The sequence below is a fragment of the Triticum aestivum genome, chromosome 1A, assembly GCF_018294505.1.
Source record: "Triticum aestivum cultivar Chinese Spring chromosome 1A, IWGSC CS RefSeq v2.1, whole genome shotgun sequence".
Taxonomy (NCBI): Eukaryota; Viridiplantae; Streptophyta; class Magnoliopsida; order Poales; family Poaceae; genus Triticum; species Triticum aestivum.
The window spans coordinates 236,639,900-236,665,445 of NC_057794.1; the positions used below are offsets into that span (position 1 = coordinate 236,639,900).

The following is a 25,546-nucleotide window of genomic DNA, read 5'->3' on the forward strand; positions in this document are numbered from 1 at the left end:
ACTTCTCGATCCCTTGTAGAAATCCCTTCAAAACTCAACACCACCGTGCGACAGCCCCACGGTAGGCACCAACTGTCGTGGAATTGTCACGACAGATGTCCTAGTGTGGGGACTTAGTCGCGAGGTCAGCGCATCTATGTAGTAGCTTGAGAGGGGTTGATCAGAATCGAGAGACGCAACACAAGACAAGGGTTTAGAAAGCTTCGGGCCCCGGGAAACATCATCCGGAAATAGCCCTACATGTTGTTTGTGGTTAAGTCTCATTATGCTCATGAGGGAGTCGTCGGTAAACCAGCTCTCCTCTAATTGTGTCTAGCCCTACAGATTATTGTTTCTTGCTTGTCCCTCTTTGGGGAGCCCTGCCCCTCCTTATATATGCGAAGGGGCAGGTTACATGTGGAGTCCTATTAGGATTAGGACTAGTTTACCTTCTAATACAAATCGGATACAAGTCCAGGTCTTAACTCCTTGTAAGGTAAAATATTCTTCACGCCTTTCCTCTTAAACCGGCCCACCATTAACATAAAACGGCCTTCCGGGCCTTGGGCCTAGTCATATGTCTGTCCCGCCCGCCGGCTTACGAGTGAGTCATAATGTTCAGACAGGTTGCTTGTAACCGTCTGGTCAGGGCGGGTCGCCAGTGAATCGTCAAGTGTCAATCGGGTCTCAAGTAAACCGCCAAGTCCGGCCGGGTCATATTTCCGGCCGGGTCATACCGCGGGGTATATCCCCGACATTAGCCCCCTGTTTAATTTGTATTTATACAAGTTAAATTGATCCTATAAAACAAACAAAAGAACAACCTTGACAAGTCGTACTCTGGGTTAAAAATTCTTGTAAACCGGCACCTGATCATCTTTAAGTCATTGTCATTTCCTTCTTGATACATGCCCATGAACTCATAGCAAATCTCCTTTAGTAGATACGTTCAAACTTTGTGAATGCAAAAAAATCCAGATACTTTTCTTGAGAAATCCGGGTCAATAAGCCAGCTTCAGTGTCAATTTACTAACATTGGTCTCTTGTAGAAAAATATTGTAAGAAATAATCCACTTGAACCGGCTTCCAAAGCGCCGGATTAAAAAATATTGGTCTTGAAATACTCATCTGACTTTCAGCCGGCTTGAAGATCTAAAACTTCCCGGTTTATTATTACCAAAATTGCCGGGTTATAAAACAGACGATGCCGGGTCAAAATTGTTGTTGACACCGGGTCATGTAATTGATCTTATATCCATATTACCTGTAGCCCCCAAGTCTTGAGCAGAACAAAGTGATAACTTAAGACTTGCTTCAATATAAATACTTCCACTTTGAAGAAATCCATGTTGTTCATCTCAGTCACTAATAAAAACTGAATACTCCATATTATGTAGCCCCCAAGTGTCGGGTTGTCATGCTTGCAGCAACTTGGGACTTGTAATTGCCTGATGCTCAAAAAACTTCAACCAGTGTAGCCCCCGAGGGCTAGGTCATTATGCAATAATGAGTAGGGACTTTATAAATATGATCATGTAGACTCCATATTATGTAGCCCCCAAGTGCTGGGTTATCATGCTTGCAGCAACTTGGGACTTGTAATTGCCTGATGCTCAAAAAACTTCAACCAGTGTATCCCCCGAGGGCCGGGTCATTATGCAATAATGAGTAGGGACTTTATAAATATGATCATGTAGACTTGAACAGCAACGTGCAGCACCCAAGGGTCGGCTCAGTAAGATAATATTGAGCTGGGACTTTATATATACTTCTTTTAAAAAAGAACATCATATGATGTAACCCCCATCATGGGGCTTGAACCCGCGTCCACAAGATTAAGAGCTTTGTGCTTTACCAACTGAGCAGTGGACCCTTCATATAATGGAATAAGACTTGTGTACCTTAAATTGTTGACAGGAGCAAGCCCCCAAGGGTCGGCTCATTATAATGTGATGAGTCGGATCTTCAATAAAGTGAGCCAAAAAATGACTTTGCATTAGCCCCCAAGTGTCGGGTTGTAAGCCTGCAGCGACTCGGGACTATTCCTTCCATTGTAGAATAAATCCTATCCATTGATAAAATAATAGCCATTGCGCCAAAGCGACTTTGAATACCTCATCTGTTGATAAGTAAACCCGGAATTTAAATACCCGGTGGCTCTTGGCCGATGACGATTTAATACACCTCCATTGTAAACCAGAATTTTTATAATCCGGCGGCTTATAGCCTTTGAGAAAATCAAGAATTGATAACCCTTTTGAAACACCAATTTCAATCTTTGATGATGGGCTGGAACTTAATCCTTTATGTAAATCATAGCTCTGTAAATCATGCACAGAGTTTAAACAACATATGCCCTGGTGACTTAATGTCAAAAACCAGGGTGGGTAACTACTCAAATATAGTCTTATCCTGAACATAGGTAAATCACAAGATCCCCTGGCGGTTTACCACTGGGCGGATCATAATATCCCACATATAACCATTGTGATATTTAATTTGTATTGCCGGTTTACATGACCTGTGCAGTAAGGGTGATAACCCAATCCTTAGAAGCCAATACTTCCAAATATATGATGATTGTCACATGCTGGTGACTTATTGTCCAAAGCCAAGCCGGGTTTAAACGAAACCACACTTATATGCTTCAGATATGAGCAAAAAATATCAAAACCCCAAAAGATTGTTTGCAAAAACTTAAACCAAATACAAATCAAGGTTTCTGATTCGAATACGATCAGTAAACCGTTCCAAAGGGGTTAAGCTAGGATTCGAATACGATCATGTAGCCCCCAATGGCTTTGGCGTTGCGCCGATCAAAAGGGTACCGACAGCTATGTTCTCTTTGGTTCGAATATGGCCTATGTTTGAACAGGAAGCCCCCAAATGACCTTGAGAGGTTTTTAACGACTCTGATTCGAATATGATCCAAGTCAGACCCAAAAGGGGCTAAGCTATGATTCGGATACGATCAAGAAGCCCCCTAGTGAGTTTGGCTTTGTGCCTATCAAAAGGGTTACGACAGCTATGTTCTTTTTGGTTCGAATATGACCTATGTTTGAACAGGAAGCCCCCAAGTGATCATAATAAGATAAGTTGTAAGGCAGGATACCCATGTTTGAACCGCGCATCATGGCATCAAGTTCTCTTTGGCAACCTTAAATTTTTCTGAGAACTCGAATCTTGCGAGAGATTAATTCTTTTTGAACCGGAACTTTGAAGCGGATTTGAGAGCTTAAAAGCTTTGTAAGAGACAAATTTACCTTGAGCCGGATGTTTGAACCGGATTTGAGAGCTTCAAAGCTTTGCGGGAGAGAGATGTCTCTTGAACCGGATTTTAAACCGGAATCTTTATTTTGAACCGACAATTTTCTGACGGCCTTTAAATTTTCATCAATATGGTGGTGTCCTCCGGAACCGGGTTACCATTCCCTCCAATGACCCAGAGTTCCCGAGTCATGTCATTGTAGCCCCCGAGTCTTAGGACGACTCGAGGAGTTGTCTTGAGATTCTCCACATTTGACCATGATATAAACCGGTACGAGTCATTCAACGTCTCAGTGATATAACTTGTCCTACACTAGAGAACTTGCAAGCCAGAGTAATTGCTCTTTTAAAGGAAGCAATATATAATATAAATTATACTGGATGAATTTCACATGATGCGTCGGGTCAGTAATTATCACCGTGGAATTGATGATCACCATGGTGAAGCTGAAATCAATCACGGCCGAGCCAGCTGCGGGAGCCGATAGATGAGTCGGCCGCGGTGTTGTAAGCCGGTGCAAACGGGCAAGTTGTCCTCCTTGTTGTAAGCTGGTGTGGTCGCGAGAAATGGCCACGGCGTGGTAAGCCGGCGCGGTCGCGAGAGACGGCCACGATGTTGTAAGCCGGTGCAGGAGTCCGTTGAATAACGAAGACCACCTATGACAAAAGATATTGGCGTGCCTCCATCTCTGCAGTATAATATCACTTTTTGTCATAAATAATTGCCTTGCATAAACAATATTGCAGACCAAGGCAAAGACAAACTTGTTCTTTGACAAAACAACATGTGCTAATGAAACAAACTTGGATGGATATCACCTGATTTGTTTGAACGACGGATGATCCGTTTATCGCGACAGAGGTGGCTCAGGTAGACCTGCGACTCAATATAGTTTCGGCGGCTCAGGTAGACCGGTGACTTAATATAACCCCGGCGGCTCCAAGCGGCAAGGGCGGCTCAACACGGCTCCGGCTGGTTGATGTAAATTAAGCTGCACGGGCGGTGACTTGTGCACACCTGTTCCATCAGTAAGCGGGCGCAGACGTCGGTGCGTGATGGTGCTGACGTACGCTTCATAGGCACAACATAGCACCTCCTTTGTTGCACATAAAAATATACAGACCAAACTGATTGTTCTCAAATAATTTATATGTGCTGATAAAATATAAAAAAGATAGCACCTGGTGATTTTGTCGAACTAGCGCAGACGCTGCCAATGCATAATGCTGGACAGTGTGGACAGAAAATATATGAAATACTGCCATGCAAATGTCATAGTACTTGTAGTATTGTTCCAGGCCTCCACGTGGGTAGTAGTCCACCCCTAAGTATAATCAAATCAGCCTTGACGTAATTAATCTAGTACTAGTGTACTTTAATTTGTATCTTTAGGATTTAGTCCAGCATCTTGACTGCCATCAACCTGCTGTAAACTTAATAATAGTACCTGTCCACTGAGATTCCTACCATCAGTTTTTGAGAAATCCGGGTCAATAAGCTAGCTTCAGAGTCAATTTGCTGACATTGGTCTCTTATAGAGAAATATTGTAAGAAATAATCCACTTGAATCGGCTTCCAAAGCGCTGGCTTAAAAAATATTGGTCTTGAAATACTCATCTGACTTTCAGCCAGCTTGTAGAACTTGCCGGTTTATCATTGCCAAAATATCCGGTTTGTAAATATTGATAGCATCGGGTCATAATTGCTGCCGACGCCGGGTCATATCTGGTTTACTCAAAACTGAGAATTTGAAGATTTTTCTCCCTTATATCCATATTACCTGTAGCCCCCAAGTCTTGAGCAGAAAGAAGTGATGATTTAAGACTTGCTTCAATATAAATGCTGCCACTTTGAAGAAATCCATGTTGTTCATCTTAGTCACTAGTAAAGACTGAATACTCCATATATGTAGCCCCCAAGTGCCGAGTTGTCATTCTTGCAGCAACCTGAGACTTGTAATTGCCTGATACTCATAAAAACTTCAACCAGTGTAGCCCCCAAGGGTCAGGTCATTATGCAATAATGAGCAGGGACTTTGTGAATATGATCATGTAAACTTGAGCAACAATGTGTAGCCCCTAAGGGCCGGCTCAATAAGATATTACTGAGGTGGGACTTTGTATATGATTCATTGATAATAACATCATATGATGTAATCTCCACCATGGGGCTTGAACCCATGTCCACAAGTTTAAGAGCTTTGTGCTTTACCAACTGAGCAGTGGACCCTTCAATATAATGGAATAAAATTTGTGTACCTTAAATTGCCGTGGAATTGTCACGGCAGATGTCCTAGTGTGAGGACTTAGTCGCGAGGCCAGCGCATCTATGTAGTAGCTTGAGAAGGGTTGATCGGAATCGAGAAATGCAACACAAGACAAGGGTTTGGACAGCTTCGGGCCCTGGGAAACATCATCCGAAAATAGCCCTGTGTGTTGTTTGTGGTTAGGTCTCATTATGCTCATGAGGGAGTCGCCGGTAAACCGGCTCTCCTCTAATTGTGTCTAGCCCTAGAGATTATTGTTTCTTGTTTGTCCCTCTTTGGGGAGCCCTGCCCCTCCTTATATATGCGAAGGGGGCGGGTTACATGTGGAGTCCTATTAGGTTTAGGACTAGTTTACCTTCTAATACAAACCAGATACAAGTCCAGGTCTTAACTCCTTGTAAGGTAAAATATTCTTCACGCCTTTCCTCTTAAACCGGCCCACCATTAACATAAACCGGCCTTCCGGGCCTTGGGCCTAGTCATCCATCTGTCCCGCTGTAAGTGCATCTAGTGCCACCCCTAGTTGTTTTTGGAGTATTGACGACAAACCTAGTTGAGGGACTAATGTGTTTGTGAGAATTGCAGGATAACACAGGTAGAAGTCCCTCATTGATTCGGTTTTCCTACCAGAGATGACCCCTAAAAATGTATGAAGACATTGAAGTCAAAGGTGGTATATGAAGATATTCACATTGAACACTATGACAAGAGAAGACACCACATGAAGCCTATGGAGCTCGAAGACTTAGATCTTTCGTAGTTCTCTTTCTTCTGTGTTGAGTCATAGGAACCACTGTACTGTTAAGTGGGGTCCAAGAGAACCAGTCAGAATGACTGAAGTGATGCTTAAACAAAACCTATGTCTTCGAGTGAAGACTTTGAGAGCGAATCTTGTCCAGGGTCGGGCAAGTCAGCTTTGCTTGAAGCCCAAGTAAAGTTGTCATGTGAGTTTGAAATCTGACCGTTGGAACACGTGTCAGTTCCTTCGTGACACAGGGTCATTTCAGACAAATCAGCTCGGGTTGCCAAGTGGCTATAAATAGCCCACCCCCTACAACCATAAACGGTTGGCTGCTCAGATTCAGAGTATGGCTTTTATCATTTGAGAGCAACCCACCTCGAAGCCTTTGAGAGAGAATTCCTTGCGAGGATAAAGCCCTAACCACCCAGAGCCAAAGAGAATTAGGCATCACTTAAGTCTTCTTGTCTGTGTGATCTGAAGACTTATTACACTTGAGGACTGTGCATCCTCCAGCCGGTTAGGTGTCGCGTTCTGAGCATCCAAGAGACATTGTGGATTGTCGGTGAACGAAGTCTGTGAAGGTTTGGGAGTCTACCTTGAGGACTTACCAGAGTGATTGGGCGAGGTCTGTGTGACCTTAGCTCAAGGGGAATACAGTGAGGACTGGGTGTCCTGAGCTGCGTGTTCAGGACTGGGTGTCCGGGTGTGTCCTAAGGTTTAAATACCTAGCCGCCCTAACCAGACGTACAGTTGTCACAGCAACTGGAACTGGTCCAACAAATCATTGTCTTCAGCGAGTCACTGGTTTCATCTTCCCTTCCCTTTACTTACTGTTACTCCTTGTGAAGTCATTGTATGTTCGCACTATCTTTTGTCTTCACTGAGTGACTGCGTGTTCTGTGTGGCTTCACAATATCTTCCTACCTGATCCTTACTACATTGCTGCTATTAGTCACTGTGCTTTCACTCTATCGAATACTTGACTATGGCTTGCCTAGTGTAGTCTACCTTCCGTTGTAGGGTAATAGGTTTATTTCTATCATTTGTCTTCATAACTTCCACGTTTTGAAGACTTTCATAAAAATCGCCTATTCACCCCCCCCCCTCTAGTCGATATAACGCACTTTTAATTGGTATCAGAGCAAGGTGCTCCCTTGTTCTGTGTGATTCGGTTTAACCACCTGGAGTTTTAGCTATGTCGACTGCAGGGATAATTAAAGTCTCCGCTGTGTTCCCCGTCTTTGATGGAACTGAATATCCCTACTGGAAGAATAAGATGCGCATGCATCTTGAAGCCATTGACGTCGACCTATGGTATGTCGTCAAGAACGGCGTTTCCAAGGCTGGAGAAGGTGTCACTGCTGCTGATGTCAAGAAGTTCGTTCAACTGGACTCTACTGCCAAGAATATCATCTGTGGTCATCTGACCAAAGAACAGTATGGCCGTGTGAGTGCTTTGGAAACATCTAAGCTGGTTTGGGACTGGCTCTCCAAGGTCAATGAAGGCGTCTCAACCCAGAGAGATCAGAGAATCAGTGTCCTTCGCAACCTCTTCAACCGCTTCAAGCGAAATGACAATGAGAATGTCCAGCTCACATTTGACCGACTCACTGACATCACAAATGAGCTTCAAGCCCTCGGCGCTACTGAGATCACCAAACATGAAGTCGTCAAGACACTACTGAGATCACTTGATAGTTCGTTTGACACCCTAGCCCTGATGATTCAAGAACGTCCTGATTTCAAGACACTCGATCCGTCTGACATACTTGAGAGGCTCAACACACATGAGTTTCAGCTTTCTGAGAAAAGAGATATCTACGGTCCAAACTATGGGCGAACTCGTGCCTTGAAGGCAAAAGCTGTCTCCTCATCTGAAGAAGAATCTGACAGCAGTTCGGATGATCCTGAAGACATTGGAAGGAAACTTGCTATGCTTGTGAAGAAGTTCCAAAAATTCACCAAGAAGAAAGGTTTCAGAAAGTCTTCCCGATCAAGCTCAAGGAATGATGAAGCTTCTGCTCACGACTACAAGAAGAAAACATGTCACAAGTGCAAGAAACCTGGCCACTTCATCTTTGAGTGTCCACAGTGGGACAATGAGAACAAAAAGAAGAAGAAGAGCAAGGAATATGACTCTGACGACAAGAAGAAGAAGAAATATTCAAAGTCTTCTTCCAGGTCTTCCTCAAAGTCTTCATCATACAAGAAGAGCTCATCTGGCAAGGCACGTGCGTTTGTTGGCAAGGAAATGGATTCAGAGGAGGAGTCCGCTTCTGAGGAGGCGGAGGTGGAGTCTGAGGAGGAGTCCGATTTAGGCGTCGCAAGTCTGGCTACAGCATACGTTGCCAAGTCCATCTTCAACACTGAAGACAATGACTTCATCACCGACACCGATGCAAATGACAAGGACTACTCTGCTTCTACCTACTGCTTCATGGCACATGGTGCCAAGGTAAACACACGCACTACTCATTATCAAACATCTAGTGACGATGACTCTGATTGTGGTTCAAAACCCAGCTACAAAACACTTGCTAAAATTGCAACTGAACAACAGAAAGCTATGGAACATATTCAAAAAATGTTAGACAGAAGCGATGATATGTTAGGTGCTGAAATGACTCGATCTAAATCATTAATTGAAGACATAAAAATCTTCACGTTAAGTATGAGGAACTTGAAAGTCGTCATGAAACTCTCTCAACAACTCATGAAAAGCTTTCCTATGATTATCTTCAAAGGAAGCAAGATCTTGAGAAATTGAGAGCGGCTCATGAAGATCTTCAAAAGGAAAACGAGTCACTTTGCGCCAAACAGATCAGTTCCGCTCAGGAAGGATTTGAACCACCATGTCTTAAATGCATTGAGCATGATAATGCTACTTCTGTTGTTGAATGTTCTACTGCTACTACTGTTGCAATATCTTCAACTGTTGATGTGGTAACTAACCCCTCTGCTGAGGATACCACTGCTACTGCTGATGAGAATGCTAGGTTGAAGACATTGCTTGAAACAGGGATGTACAAAAGTCTTAAAGGGCATCAGACACTATGTGATGTCCTCAAAAAGCAGATTCTGAACCGAAACCCGAGGAAAGAGGGTGTTGGGTTCGTAAGGAAAATGAATGCTGATGCCTCTTACTGGAAACCTGAGCAGTACCCCAAAACCACGTGGGTTGCTACAAAGGAACCTTCAGCAGATCCATCCAATCTATCTGGCTTCACTTGTGCTAACCCCATTATCATTGATGAATCCCTTGATGAAAACTATAAACTGTTTAAGAATCAGAATGGTGAAGTGTTTGCCAGGTACATTGGTACTAACTGCAGGAATGGACCGCCTATGAAGAATATCTGGGTTCCGAAAAGGTGTCTAGAGAATCTTCCTGTGAATATCATCATGACACCTCACGTGAAGAAGACAAACCTCAGACCAAAGGCTTCATACGGTCCAAAGGCTTCATACAGACAGAGGACTCACCTGAGTCGCACTAACGCAAATGTTTTGCAGGGAAACCATACTCAGGCATATGAATATGAGAGCGGTTCATCAAACCGCCATGTTCATAAGACCAAGAACTATTCTGCTTATTCTTATGAGTACTATTGTCCGCCTGCAAGACTGTTTGCTAGGGCTCCAAAGCCAAAGTTCTCAGATGCTGCACTTAGACTTATTGCTTCTAAGCCACCCTTGAAGATGTGGGTGGCTAAGAAAGCTTAACTCTCTTTTGCAGGGAAAGGTCTCCAGCAAAAAACCAAAAGCGTCTGACGCTATTGCTGGGGACCTTAAACATCTTGTAGGGCGCAAGATCAAATGCCCGAATGGTCTTACTATGTACTTCATTCCTGAATCGCTTGCTACTCTCCCTATTAGTCCTAATCTGGATCTAAGCTTTCATAACCCACTGGTTCGTCAAATGTTTTTGCTTCACAATGCTCTTCATGAAGCCTATCCCCCTAACTTCACTGTAGGGTACGACACCAGCGTCTTCAGAATGGATTATTGATAGTGGGTGTACAAATCACATGACTGGCAAAAGAAGCCTTCTTATGGACTCAACCTTACATCCATCCGACAAGAACCACATCACATTTGCTGACACTGGTAAAAGTAAGGTATTGGGTCTAGGTAGAGTTGCAATCTCAAGGGATCAACACATGGATAAAGTCATGCTTGTTGAATCCCTTGGCTTCAACTTAATGTCTGTCTCAATGCTTTGCGATTTAAACATGATCGTAATATTTGGAAAATATTGTTGCCTTGTTCTAATGGAATCTGACAAGTCTCTAGTATTTGAAGGGTATCGAAAAGATGATTTGTACGTGGTAGATTTCTCAGCAGGACCACAGCTTGCCGTATGTCTTCTAGCAAAAGCTTCAGAATGTTGACTCTGGCATCGGAGGCTTGGGCATGCTGGCATGAGGAACCTCCACACCCTGGCAAAGAAGAAGCATGTCATAGGCATCGAGGTCTTCAAGTTCAAGAAAGATCACTTATGCGGTGCCTATGAGGCAGGAAAGATGACGAGTGCCAAACATCCCTCGAAGACAATCATGACCACTACTCGACCCTTCGAACTGCTTCACATGGATCTTTTCGGTCCCACTCATTACTCAACTCTTACTACTATTGCTTGTCTCTATGGCTTTGTCATTGTTGATGATTATTCTAGATATACTTGTGTGCACATAATCCTTTACAAGACTGAAGTGCAGGATGTCTTCAGACACTTCGCCAATCAAGCAATGAACAACTATGGCGCCAAGATAAAGCATATCAGAAGTGACAATGGCACTGAATTCAAGAACACTGGCCTTGATACATATCTTGATACCTTGGGCATCACACATGAATTCTCAGCCCCGTACATGCCACAGCAGAATGGGGTCGTCGAACGCAAGAACAGAACACTCATTGAGATGGCCAGAACGATGCTAGATGAATACAAGACTCCAAGAAAATTTTGGCCTGAAGCCATTGATACTGCATGCCATACAATCAATCGTGTTTATCTTCACAAGCTTCTGAACAAGACATCTTATGAGCTCCTTACTGGCAAGAAGCCAAATGTCAGTTACATCAGAGTATTTGGCGCCAGGTGCTGGATCAAGGACCCACATCACACCTCAAAGTTTGCACCAAAAGCACATGAGGGTTTTATGCTTGGATATGTAAAGGATTCGCACTCCACAGAGTCTTCAATCTCTTTCATTACAAGTGGTTGAAACAGTGGATGTGCGGTTCGATGAGACCAATGGTTCACAAAGAGAGCAACTGCCAAATGTGCTAGATGAAGTTCCATCCAGTGAATCAATCAAGCTAATGGGAACTGAAGAAATTATACCTTCTGAAGCTCATCCTGTAGAAGAACTTATCATCTCAGCACCTGATCAACATGAAGACAATGCTCAGCCTGAAGACATTCCTTCTAACAACGACAATGATTAGCAAGAGCAAAATCTTCGCCCTGTACATCCTCACGTTGCCAATGAAGTGCAGATTGAAAGAATAATTAATAGCATCAATGCACCCGGTCCACTCACTCGTTCAAGGGCAACTCAGCTAGCAAATTTCTGTGGGCACTTCGCATTCGTCTCAATAACAGAACCCAAGAAAGTTGAAGAAGCCTTCATGGAACCTGAATGGATTCAAGCTATGCAAGACGAGCTTCAACAGTTTGAGCTGAATAATGTATGGGAACTGGTCAAGCGTCCTGATCCTCAGAAGCACAACATAATAGGCACCAAATGGATATACCGCAACAAGCAAGATGAGCATGGTCAAGTTGTCAGAAACAAAGCTCGTCTTGTTGCTCAAGGATATACTCAAGTGGAAGGCATTGACTTCGATGAAACATTTGCTCCTGTGGCTAGACTTGAAGCCATACGCATACTGCTGGCCTATGCAAATCATCACAACATACTTCTTTATCAAATGGATGTGAAGAGCGCCTTCCTCAATGGCAAGATTGAAGAAGAAGTGTATGTTGTACAACCTCCTAGCTTTGAAGATCCAAAACATCCTGACATGGTATACAAGCTCAACAAGGCACTGTATGGCCCCAAACAAGCCCCTCGGGCCTGGTATGACACACTCAAATACTTCCTGAAGAGCAAAGGCTTCATACCTGGTTCTCTCGACCCCACTCTCTTCACGAAGACATATGATGGTGAACTATTTATGTGCCAAATATATGTGGATGACATTATCTTCGGCTGCACCAATCAGAAGTACAGTGAAGAGTTTGGATATATGATGCAAGAGCAATATCAAATGTCTATGATGGGAGAGCTGAAGTTCTTTCTCGGTCTTCAAATATGATAGCAACGCAATGACATCTTCATATCTCAAGAGAAGTATCTCAAAGATTGCCTGAAGAAGTTCGGTATGCAAGACTGCAAAGGCTTCACGACGCCAATGCCAGCCAAGCATCATCTGGGTCCTGACGACAATGGTAAAGAGTTCGATCAAAAGGTATACCGCTCCATGATTGGTTCTTTACTTTATCTATGTGCATCTAGGCCAGATATTATGCTTAGTCTTTGCATGAGTGCTCGATTTCAAGCAGCACCAAAGGAGTCGCATCACTTAGGTGTGAAGCGAATTCTTCGATATTTGGCTCACACCCCAACTCTAGGATTATGGTATCCAAAGGGTTCAGAGTTTGATCTGGTTGGATTCTCGGATGCTGATTATGCTGGTGACAAAGTTGATCACAAGTCTACATCAGGCACATGTCACTTTCTGGGACGATCACTTGTATGTTGGTCTTCAAAGAAGCAGAACTGTGTATCTCTCTCCACTGCTGAATCTGAATACATTGCTGCTGGATCTTGCTGCGCTCAGCTTCTGTGGATGAAGTAAACGCTCAAAGACTATGGCATTCATCTGAAGCAAGTGCCACTCTACTGCGACAATGAAAGCGCCATCAAGATTGCCAACAACCCAGTTCAGCACTCGAAGACAAAGCACATTGAAATTCGTCATCACTTTCTCAGAGATCATGTTGTGAAGGAAGATATTGATATCATAGACGTCAACACTGAAGAGCAATTGGCAGATATCTTCACCAAGCCCTTGGATGAGAAGAGATTTTGCAAGTTACGGTGTGAGCTAAATATTCTGGAATCCTCAAATGTCATGTGATCAGGCACACATCCTAACCCTTATGCATATTGATGACTTAGATGTGCAACACACGAAGTAAAGTATATCTTCAATCAATGAAGACATACATTCTAAGTGTGAATACATTAATGTGGAATTTGACTTTGCAGCACCACGATAATTGTGCGCCGTGTCTGGGTCTAATACTTCCTATACGGTGGGTAACGCCACCACCAAATGTTCTATTTTGAAGTGTTTCACTCATGGCGTTACCTTGCTATGTCTTCACATTTGGTTTGGCTTCAATCTCAACATGTCTTCATGATTATCTTCGCTATGTTGATTATATATATATACTAGTGTTCTGTCCTCTACAGCATTCACTTATAGCTATGTCTTCTTGTTGAATCTTTTGAACTAAGTGAATGTGATCGGGCCCTAACCTCTCTATGCTATCTATCTCAAACTCTATCTCTCCAAATCATATGCATTCTATTGAAACTGTCGAATGTCTTCTCTGTGTCCTTGTCAGCAGAAGATACAAAGACAAACCTTAAGTCCACGTTCAATGCTCACTCCTCCACATGAAACCCGGAGAAGTAGGAACGACCACCCGACAATCTAGGCGTGCGTGGGACGTGGAACAAACCCCAAAATTCTGCATAATGGCCACGTGTTTCTCAGATGCGAATCGCCAGGGGCACCTGTGTAATAACGCAGTGCCGCCCCTATACCTATAAATACACACTTCACGGCGGTCATTATCTCTTCTTCCACACTCGCACGAACCCTAGCGCCACCGCCGGCGACGAAGCGCTTCGCTGCCGCAACCTCTCTGACGCCGTCTTCACGCCGACCGCGGACATCGTCCTCTCCGCCGTCGCCGTAGGTGTCCTCCGTCGCCAAGTTAGGGCACGAAAGATCGAACTGCTCGGCCTCATCTTCCACTCCGTCTAGCAGTTCTTAGTGTGGTAAATAAAACTTCCTTTTTATGGCACCATTGATCCTATGGCTTTGTCACTTTCTACCACAAGCAGCTTCTATTCACACAAGTTAGATCTCTCTCATACTGCATCTCATAACATGCCTAGTATATTCACTTGTACTTCACAAAGTAGTTAGATTCCTCACTTGTACTGATCTCTGGATTCATACAAATCTGGAACCAACTCCTTATCTATGAGTGAATGTCTTCGCACGATGAGGTCAATGTCTTCTAAACTGATTTATATTCAAAATCTTCTGAGAATGCATATGACCTCTTCCCCTTCCCTCGCACCTTAATGCTGTCACAGGTACATGTCTGTGGGAGAATCCCTTGGTTCTCATAGTCTGCATTCTTTTGCAGAATTCTTACAGCATCATATAAATTCTCTCGAAGCAAGTTCCATCGGAGACACCTATAGAGCACCTTTATAATCATCCAGTTATGTTGTGACATTTGGTAGCACACAAATTGTTCCTCCGGTACTCGGGAGTTGCATAATCTCATAGTCATAGGAACATGTATAAGTAATGAAGAAAGCAATAGCAACAAACTAAACGATCATCGTGCTAAGCTAGCGGATGGGTCAAGTCAATCACATCATTCTCTAATGATGTGATCCTGTTAATCAAATGACAACTCATGTCTATGGTTAGGAAACATAACCATCATTGATTCAACGAGCTAGTCAAGTAGAGGCAAACTAGTGACACTCTGTTTGTCTATATATTCACACATGTACTAAGTTTCCGGTTAATACAATTCTAGCATGAATAATAAACATTTATCATGATATAAGGAAATATAAATAACAACTCTATTATTGCCTCTAGGGCATATTTCCTTCATGTACTACGTCTAGTCCAACACGGTGCTAGAATTTGGATCACAATTTAACATGATGTGGTACCTTGTGGGTCGTCTCCATGATCGAAGGGAATTTCCCATGCTCGACCATCTTCCTTGAGGGGCTTCCGAAGACGAAAGTGTCGCCCTCGCTTGTAGGTGGTCGCCTTGTACTTGATGATGTCGATGTAGGCATACTCATGGGAAGTAGGCGAAGATGTCGTACGTAAAAAGTCGAAGATGCCTTGATAACACTTGGCGAAGATGTTGAAGTGGTTGTGGTAGCTGAAGCTTCCTCTTGGTGGTGCTTGTCTCGCGGTCTTCTCTTGTGCTCTTGAAGGTTGGCCGTAGCTTGATGTAGAGCTTGTTGGGACTTGTAGGCTTGCGTGTCTCGAGCATCTTTATGTTGATGATGTCGTTGTCATGACTGAGCTCGTAGTAGATGTCGTTCTTCGTCGTCGTGCACATGATGCTTGGAGGTGGCTTGCCCTTCATGATGATGTAGATCACAAATGTTACGATGGTCGCCATGTAGATGTGGACGTTGACAAATTGCGCTTCCATCACATGGGTGCTCCGAAGATTTGTGACTCACTCACCGCCTCCTTGAAGATGACGAAGGGGAAGAAGACTTGTAGTCGGAAAACACTTGTCGTATGTCCTCCATGTGTTTGTCCATCCTTTCGTTGTGGTAGTCGAACGTGTCGTCGATGTAGTCCCTTGTTTGTGCTTCAGATTGTCGTATGTTGGTGGCGAGGTTGTCGATGCACTTGTGCAAGGTAGATTGTGTGCCTTGCATTGCTCATTGTAGTTCGACGATGTGAGTGATGGTGATGTAGTTGTTCACGCCGTTGTTGTCATCGAAGACTGGAGATAAAATGCTTTGCCTATCCATCACAAGACCGGAGCAAATGTGAGTGGAAGAAAGGAAAGAACTAGACAAATGTACCTTATCCAATGTTGAAAATGGATCAATGATCACTCAATAGTGTAGCAAGGAATTAGCACAATTGGTATCGGATCTTGTCAATTCTCACACCTACACAAGTAAAGCTTATGGAGTAGCTTGGTGAGGATAGTGGCACAAAAATTTGATGCAAAATGTTAGCAAGAGTCAATAATGTTGAAATAGATTCACAAATTAGCAACTGAAACAAGTAGACCAATAGAAATATGGCAAACAGAGACACATACACGGATAGATATATGGAGTCATGCAACCAAGGAGTGAGCACAAATTTTGGAATCCACGGAAAACGCTCGTGTTGCACAATTCAAGAGAGACACTAGCATGATATTGCTCAATAGGCGGATACGACACTTGTGCACAACCTATAAGATGCAAAATGTATCAAATTTTGTATCCCAAGTATGCTATATGTATGATGTTCTGGTGTCTCTCTCAATTTGATCCAAGATGGTCGGATATGACAATGTTATATGCAATGTGGTATGATGCTATGGCTATTGCTTACAAGCTCTTAGTTCACTCTTTTGCTTAAAAGCTTATTCTTTTTTTTTTGTTATGACCACTATGCGAAATGCACAAACCAAGATAGCAATTGTGTATATGCGGGAACAATCTTGTGACACAAGATATGATATGATGATTCCTTGATGAGGATACCAAGATGATATGGTATGTATGCAGTGGAAGGTGTAGATCGATGATCACTAATGTGCACAAGTAACATTGCCGGCAATACTCAATGGCTAGTCTCGATAGGCAAGTGACTCAAAATGGGCTAGGGGTTATCAATACTATGGCAATAAGAATGTAAAATGATGGGATACCACGATACCAAGATGATATAGAGGTTACCGTTCTTGCATATGGTTAGGGTGTCAAAATGGTGAAGGTGCCGATGTCGAATCCTTGGCGAAGTTGAGCGGCGGTGTTGTCGACGTTGAGCCGTTCCTAGTTAGCTGAAACACCCTAGGAAACGGAAAACCCGCAAACTCAAAATCACCAAAGACAAATGTCAAATGGTGGTAGCGGAAAGCGGTGGTGGTTTTGTGGAGGCTCAAAGGAATTGCAGAAGTGCAATGATGGGTTATGCGAGTCAGAGTTGAAGTCACTGTCCCTAATTAGCCGAAACACCTTAGGAGACACAACCCACAACTCAAACAAGCTCAAATAAAATTGGGTTAAGTTTAGGCGGCGGAAGTGTATGGTGGGCAAGCTTATGCGGAAGTTATGGTGGTGGTTGATGAAGAAGTAACCGTCCTTAAGTAGTCGAAACACCTTAGGAGATTGGAATCACTACTCAAGCAACCACCAATGCTATGGGGAACAAAATGGGTTAGGTTGCGGAAGTCGATGGTAGTATAGGGGATGATGTGGTGAAGGCCCTAGGCAAAGATGCCAAAGTTCCAAAAATTGATGAAGTCAAATGATGGTGGTTGTATTTTTGTGTGAAGGGGGTGTCAATAGCTTTAAAACAAGCTAAAGAACGTCAAAATCCAAGTCCGGAATTAGTTATGGCCGAAACAAAAACCAGCTGAAATCAATATCTACATGTAACAGACGTCTGGTAAGTGTCGGATGTCCGGTGGACGGACGTAGGTCAGGAAATCCGTTAATTTCGGTTCTGTTTGGTGGCACCGGTCATCCGGAAGGTGTCGGTCGTCCTGTGCTTCATGAGGGTCCGGACGTCCGGTAAACGTCGGTCGTCCGGTGGGTCGGGGTCAACTCGAGATTCAAGATTCGGGACACAATTTTGCGAGGAAATTGAAGATTTTGGGGTCAAAATTGAGGAGATTTCGTGGATGGAAAGTGGGGAAACTTGTGGAAGCTATATCCACTCAAAACACTATCAATCCATGGATCAAAATCAACAAAACATCATCAAACCAACAAATCGCAAAAAAATGGGGCTATTTTTGGTGGGGATTTTTGAAATTGGGGAATAACACAACAAAATTAGGCTAGAAAACGGGGGTAGGGACTCCAAATTCATGATCAACCATGGCTCATGATACCAAGATGATGTAGGGTGGAACCCTAGGGGCCGATCTTTCACAATTTGGAGGGGGATTCCTGAAGAACACACAAGAACACACAAGAGGAAAACACTCAAATTGACTTGATCCAATCACGCATATGCTAGATGCAAACACACAAACATACATACAAAGGTACAAATGCAAAAAAGGGGGATACACGAGGTAACTAGTTCATCTCCATGAAGGAGGCCTTGAATCCATGGAGGATCTTCCCTAGATGGGGTCTTGAATCCACTAGGGATCTTCTCACATGGAGGTCTTGAACTCCATGGGAGTGGTCTCTCTCTCTCTCAAGGGGAGGAGTGGTAGAGGAGCAAAGCTCATATACAAATGAGCTATCACTTTGCTAACAAATGGTGGAGGTGGAGGAGTATATATAGTCTAGGGCCACGAAGGGGTAAGTGAGGGGCGAAACGGGTACATGGGCCTTGGCCCGAGTCTTTGCACGCGGGCAGGTACCGGACGTCCGGTGGGTAACGGTCGTCCGTTGGCTCGTGGGCGTCCGGATGTCCGGAAGTCTTCGGACTTCCGACGTTTCTTCTCTAGACATGTGGCACCGGATATCCGGACGCTGTCGGTCATCTGCTGGCTGACGAGTGTCAGACGTCCGGCGTCTGGCGGCTGTCCGGGCGTTGTAGGGTGCGTCGGCTGTAGTTGTCTTGGGTGGCTGGACCTCTAGGCGTCGGACGTCCGGTACGGACCGGTCGTCCGGTGGTTGTGACTTGCAGTCAGCTCTTTCTCTTGTTCCTCGCGCTTGGTGTTCTTGCCATCTTGTCCAATGCTCCTAGATGTTCCATGGTCTTCCTCTTGGTTCCTGGTCATGCATTGCACATATGTTTGAGGTAGTAGCCATATCTCACATGTGGAAAGTGACGGTTCGGAGAGGAGCGAGTTCAGCTTGTGTCCAATGGCGTATGGTCGAGGTCTCATTGTATGTCCTCTTGGGGCTTGGGGAGTAGTCGCATTGTACATGGGAATGACCGTAGGATGCTGCGCATCACTATAGATTTTGGGTAATGATTATACTATTGTTATGAATACATTATCTTGGTGTGATGCCTTTGTTGAAGTATAGACTAATGATATTAACCATTCAATCAAGTGGGAGAATGTTAGAAAATTAAATGATTAAATGGTTAATATATTAATTACTATAAGTTAAAGTGGGATCATTAGTTAATTATGGGATTAACACTAATTAATGGTAATTAGCAATTTGTGCCTGTGATTGGGGGCTTACGATTATGGTTAGGTCCCACGTCATATACAACGCTATATATAAAGAAGGGCATCCCTGCACCTATTTGATCGCGGTGTCTCTTAGGATACCAGTGCCCTCCGATAACTACTCCGAATCCAATCAGGAGCGCGCTGGATGTTGACGTGAAGGCTTGGCCTTACTCCAACGAGGTTTCGGAGTTGTGATCGACTACGTTGCTGCAATTCATCACCAATATCAGACTACTCCCTCCACCAAGATGGCCTCTTCAAACGAAGGTATAATCACTCTACTATCCACTAATTTCCGCATCAAATCAAATAATGTTCATGTGTATTAAATAAGATCTGATTAACAGTTGCATGATCTCAGCAATTAAATCTAGCAACGAGAGCGCGACGAAAATCCCCATAGAGAGCTAGAGTTGGTCATGCCTGCGGACCACGCCTCATGGACCCTAGAGAGAGCCCGACCGGGTGTGGGCATCTGCGCCGATTGGGCGGCGCGGTACACGCCAGGGAGTCAACCACGGGAGGCCCTCAAGCAACAAACGGCGTGGAGGGCGCTCTCGCTCGCGGAGGCTCCCATGAGGCGGTTGACTGGCACTAGCGACGCAACCCGACAGGGGGCGGCACACACTACTATGGCCCCGGTCGCGCCCACGGCCCACCCATCATGGACCCCAGGGAAGTTGTCCGGATGCGGGGCGCGCAGGCAAATCGGATGGCCGGGGGATCTTCAGGGAGCTAGCCACGGGAGGCCCTTGCGCAACGGACGACGCGAGTGGCCTCCTCGTTTGCGGAGGCTCGGAGGAGGAGGCTCTCGGAAAGCGGTTACTCCACCATTTTTTATAGAAGTAATGAGATCGAAAATGTTGAATGGAGCTCGACCTCCACGAAGGCCGAATTTGAAATGATCAAACTACATATTTGTACATTTTATTTTTCATTTTTTTAAACAAATACACATATATTTAGAGATGCAATGCACAAGTGTGTAAATTTCCAGGACCATGTACGTTAAATGAGTGCTAAAAAATATGTGGCATTTCAGTAAATGCACTATTCATACTCAAAGTTCATGATTATTTTTTTCACAGCTCGCATTTTAAGGTATTTCATTCTGAAATTTTACCCATATACACATCACATCCTTGTATGCTTGTACAATTATTTTAAAAAGAGTTAAACTGAGAAGTTTGAGTTTTAAAATTTTCAAAAATTCTGGCCTTCATGGAGACCGAGCTCCAAAATGCTCTACTCTAATGAGACTCGTATTACCAGATATACAAATATAAACATATACATGTTGTGATGTACCACAATACCCCTACCGCTCACCAACCAACCGTATATTTCACCACCACGAACAGAGCACAATCGCCCCCCTCGCGGCACTATATAAATTCCGGCGTGCCCGCGCACAGAAGCAGGCTCGACTCAACCCAAAAGCACATAGCTAGACTCGCGCAGCGGCTCGAACTCGTGGAAGCAAGCGCAGCTCACAGGCACTACCCAGCTCCGAGGCGAGGCGAGGCGAGGAGAACCAAGATGGAGTCATTGCTGGCAGCTGTGGCTGCCGGGGTGGAGCCGTTCCCGTCGGTGGACAAATGCGACGCGTCGGGACGCGGCTCGCACGCCGTGGCAGCCGACCTCGACGGGACGCTGCTGCGGTCTCGCAGCCCGTTCCCCTACTACGCGCTGGTGGCGTTCGAGACCGGCGGGTGGCCGCGGCTCCTGCTCCTGCTTCTCCTCGCGCCGTTAGCCACCCTGCTGGGGATCGCCGTATCGGAGGCTGCGGCTGTCCGAGTGCTCGTTTTCGCGGCCACGGCGGGAGCGCGGGTGTCGTCGATCGAGTCCGCGGCGCAGGCCGTGCTGCCGCGGTTCTACGCCGCGGACGTGCACCCGGGCGCGTGGCGGGTGTTCTCGGCGTGTTCCAGGCGCCGCGTCGTGCTCACCTCCACGCCGCGGATCATGGCGGAGCCGTTCCTGAGGGAGTGCCTCGGAGCCGACGCCGTGGCAGGCACCGAGCTCGCCACGTGGCGCGGCCGCGCCACTGGGATGGTGCAGACGCGCCGAGGCGTGCTCGTCGGGCGACGCAAGGCCGAGGCGCTGCATGAGATATTTGGCGAGGATGGCGACGTGCCGGACGTCGGCCTCGGCGACCGCCGGTCCGATTACCCCTTCATGTGCCAATGCAAGGTTAGCCCCTAGCCGGTAATTATATCTCTTAATTACTCCTTCTATATCCATAGTGTAATTCTTCGTAGCATCCCCACTACTAGTATCAGAAATTCAGAATCAACTTTGGATGGTTTAGCAATTAGCATGCAAGGAGTGGACGTAGTACATGTACTGTACAGTACGTTCACTGCCTAAGTGGTTAATTAATGTTTGAGAAAAACTCCACAATGCAAATTCGTTGCCGCGTTTGAAACAGAGTTGCAATTTTAAGGCGCATATGGTACATACATTGGCGTCATGCCTGCGTCTCTGCCATACTAAAGTGCGAAGCGAGTCCATGCTGTACGCATCACGCATGTGTGGTAGGGGTATACGGTGTCAGGTTCAGCTCTATTATATGCATGTGCAATATTAAGTTCTAGACTGTTGGTACAAAATGGCCCACACTGCCGTACTACGTAGAAACTACTTGTTGATTTGCTTGCTGCATAACAAAGTGGCTCAAAAGTTTAAAAACTAGTGGCCTTCCAATCACCGTAAAACTACTCATTCTTGATCACACCGTGCCAAATGCGTAGCTCGAGCGTGGATTAAGGTAAGGTGATCATCGATTACAACTGAGCCTAGGTTAGGCTCAAAATTAGTTACTTATCAACTATCCCTATTGTGCACTAACAGATGCACTAAGATTACACGCAAACAGTATGGTTGGTTGGATCACATCTTGGCTCCCATGCCCGCTGTTATGAGCGTGCTGGTGAAGGACCCGACACGGCTTTGCTTGCCCCTACCTACGCGCTACGCAACATTGATTGATTAAAGAAAAGCTCCGGCAGCATCAATTACATTTACACGGCCAGCGTACCTGGTAGGTTGGTAGGTAAGTCCGTAAGTGGTGGTTTTGATTTACTACTCCTGTAGTAGTACTACCAGTAATAACTTTATTGTTCAAAAATAAAAGGTAGAAGAAAATTAAAGATTGTACGTAGATAATAAGTAAGAACAAGGTACAGTTAGGACACACACACGGTCAGCGCTTGGTGCACCTAGTTGGATAGAACAAAGTTAAATCTAAAGACTGGTAGATAGTGCATGCCCACAAGTTACAACATCATATCATATTTAACGGCAGCATACGACACGAAATACCTTTCCTACGGGATAGGAAGAAAATATTAGTCACGAGATAGCTAAGTACTACCCACTGCGATTCAAAATAAGTGTCGCACTTTTAAACTGGTTTTAGTTCAAAACTGCGACATTTATTATGAAATCAGAGGTGATACGTGTTTGGTGTTTGGTGTTAAAGCCAAAATAGCTATACGGCCGGACAGACATGAACCATGATGGCGTCCTAGTTGCACGTGATTAATGCATTTTAGTGTGCACTGCACGAGTCTTTAACAGTACAGTGATCTTGAGCGTCTCTTTAATTGTGGAATTGATGAACATGGTGGGGGGCTTTGCTCCCGTGTGTGGCAGGAAGCGTACATCGTACCGTCGGCGCCGGTGGAGGCCGTTAGCATGGACCAGCTGCGGAGGCAGGTCATCTTCCACGACGGCCGCCTGGCGCTCCGCCCGACGCCGCTGGCCGCGCTGCTGACCGTGCTGTGGTGCCCGGCGGGCTTCGTCCTCGCGTGCCTCCGCATCGCCGCGGGGGCGCTGCTGCCCATGCCCTGGGTCTACTACGCGTTCTGGGCGCTCGGCGTGCGCGTCGTGGTCAAGGGCAGCCCGCCCCCGCGCGCCGGGAGCACGGCGGGCCGCACTGGGGTGCTCTTCGCCTGCTCGCACCGCACGCTGCTGGACCCCATTTTCCTCTCGGCGGCGCTCGGCCGGCCCGTGGCGGCCGTCACCTACTCACTGTCAAGGCTGTCTGAGATACTCTCGCCGATCCGGACCGTACGCCTGAGCCGTAACCGCGTCACCGACGCCGCCATGATCACGAGGCTCCTGCAGGAGGGTGACCTCGCCATCTGCCCCGAGGGGACGACGTCCCGAGAGCCGTTCCTGCTCCGGTTCTCGGCGCTCTTCGCGGAGCTCACCGACGAGGTGGTCCCTGTGGCGATGGAGAGCCGGATGGGCATGTTCCACGGCACCACGGCGAGGGGGTGGAAGGGGATGGACCCCTTCTACTTCTTCATGAACCCCAGCCCGGTGTACACCGTCACGTTCCTGAGCAAGCTGCCGTCGGAGCTCACCTGCAGCAGCGGCGGCAGGCCCAGCCACGAGGTGGCCAACTACATCCAGAGGCTCATCGCTGCCACGCTCTCCTACCAGTGCACCAGCCTCACCAGGAAGGACAAGTACCGGGCCCTCGCCGGCAACGACGGCATCGTGGACGTCAAGCCGATGAACAAGGCACGCTAGCTAAATGAATGTGATTGCCCCGTGGCTAATTCTGGCGTTTTACCATATCCATATTTAATTATTTGATTTGCTTGTGTGGGTGGATGTGCATATTGCTGAAATCTGAGATGGGCTCTAGGCCCATATTGCAATTTCTGAAAAATCTCTAAGGGCCCATGTGGGTTATATGGCACTAGGTGAAGTGGGAAGTTTAGTCCCACCCCGAAAGTGGAAGGAGGGTTCCCTTCAAAAAAAAGGAAGTGGAAGGAGAGTTGGAGTGATTTATAAGGATTTCTCTTCTACATGCTATTGGAGCTTGAGAAGAGAAGAGGCCCTCGCGCACTCCTCCGTCGCCCGCCTCGCCACGCCACGCCTCGCCTCGTCACGACGCGCCGCGCCGCGGGTTGCGGGATTGAGCCGAGCCGAGCTCACACCTACGCGCTTATTTTTGCCAGTCACTAACGGAGAATTTTCTGACAGCTGGGCCACGATCTGAGACGTCGGATCGTGGGCTGTCACGGACTCGGACGTGGGTCGAGCCCACGTCTCTCCACGCGGCTGCGCCTATAAGCATGCGGTGTCTCCTAACCCTAGCCACCACGAACAGATCACATCTGCTCACGCGTCCGCCCACCGTCGTTCCTTTGCTGCTGCTGCCACCGGTGACTCCATCCCATCCGCCGCGTAGACGGTCGACGGGAGAGCAGATCTCCGAAACCACGCCCTTCTGGTTCCTGTACGAGGTGAGGGGCGAATAGGTTTTTGGGCAGTGATTACGCGACTACTCGCTTCCGATCGTCTACTTCCTCTACGTCCGCGTCGCCTTCATTATCACCATGTCCACCGACGCCGACCGTGCCGCCGCCAAGAAAGTTGAAGCCGACAAGAAGGCCGCCGAGGACGCCGCTGCTGCCACCAAAGCTGCGGCCTCTGCGTGGCCTACTGGAGGGTATAACTCGTTTATCCCGCTCCTGATTATTTTCATATTAGCAGTACTAGCAGTATGTGTAGATTTGTCTACTGTTTGCTTAGTACGTGCATGTTTAGATCAGAGTCAGTACGTCATCAACTTAGTCAATGCCATGCTAGTGATTTACTCATGGATTAATTTAATCGAGAAATTGCCTATTTACTCAACAATCCAAAAACCTATTATGTGTAGGAATTTCTCGGCAAGTGGCTTTGCCGCTGCACTGAAACCCGGATAAGTTTATCGGTACATACTTCAAGTGTTGGCAGACTAAGACCACGTTATGGCTCACGGCTATGAACGTGTTCTGGGTCACCGGTGTCTCCACGGGAACGATTGCTCCTGAACAGGAGAAGGCGTTCAAGGAGGCTACCGTTGTGTTTCTCGGAGCAGTTCTTAGCGTGATCGGAGATAAACTGGTCGACGCATATTTACATGTGCATGTCGCCAAGGACTTGTGGGAGGCGCTCGAATCTAAATTCGGGGCCGCCGATGCAGGGAGCGAGATGTATATTATAGAGCAGTTCCACGATTACAAGATGGTTGAAAACCGTCCTGTATTGGAGCAGGCTCATGAGATAATATGCAGTGTTAAGGAACTTGAGCTTCTCAAGTGCGAGTTACCG

The 25,546-nt window shown here is 46.0% G+C and overlaps 1 protein-coding gene across 1 annotated transcript; it reads left to right on the forward strand.

Annotated features, from left to right (window-relative positions):
* Positions 1 to 20,734: 20,734 nt before the first annotated feature.
* LOC123180379 (glycerol-3-phosphate acyltransferase RAM2-like) lies at positions 20,735 to 24,113 on the forward strand. The gene is made up of 2 exons (XM_044592443.1): positions 20,735 to 21,622; positions 23,087 to 24,113. Exons 1-2 carry the CDS (start codon positions 20,735 to 20,737, stop codon positions 23,969 to 23,971), a joined length of 1,773 nt encoding a protein of 590 aa, XP_044448378.1. The 3' UTR covers positions 23,972 to 24,113.
* Positions 24,114 to 25,546: the final 1,433 nt, after the last annotated feature.

Excerpts from the sequence above, each read along its gene's own strand:
- LOC123180379 (XM_044592443.1), top strand. The coding sequence starts at position 20,735 with ATGTACCACAATACCCCTACCGCTCACCAACCAACCGTATATTTCACC. Across the intron at positions 21,623-23,086 it reads CCTTCATGTGCCAATGCAAG|GAAGCGTACATCGTACCGTC; the intron begins GTTAGCCCCTAG and ends CGTGTGTGGCAG.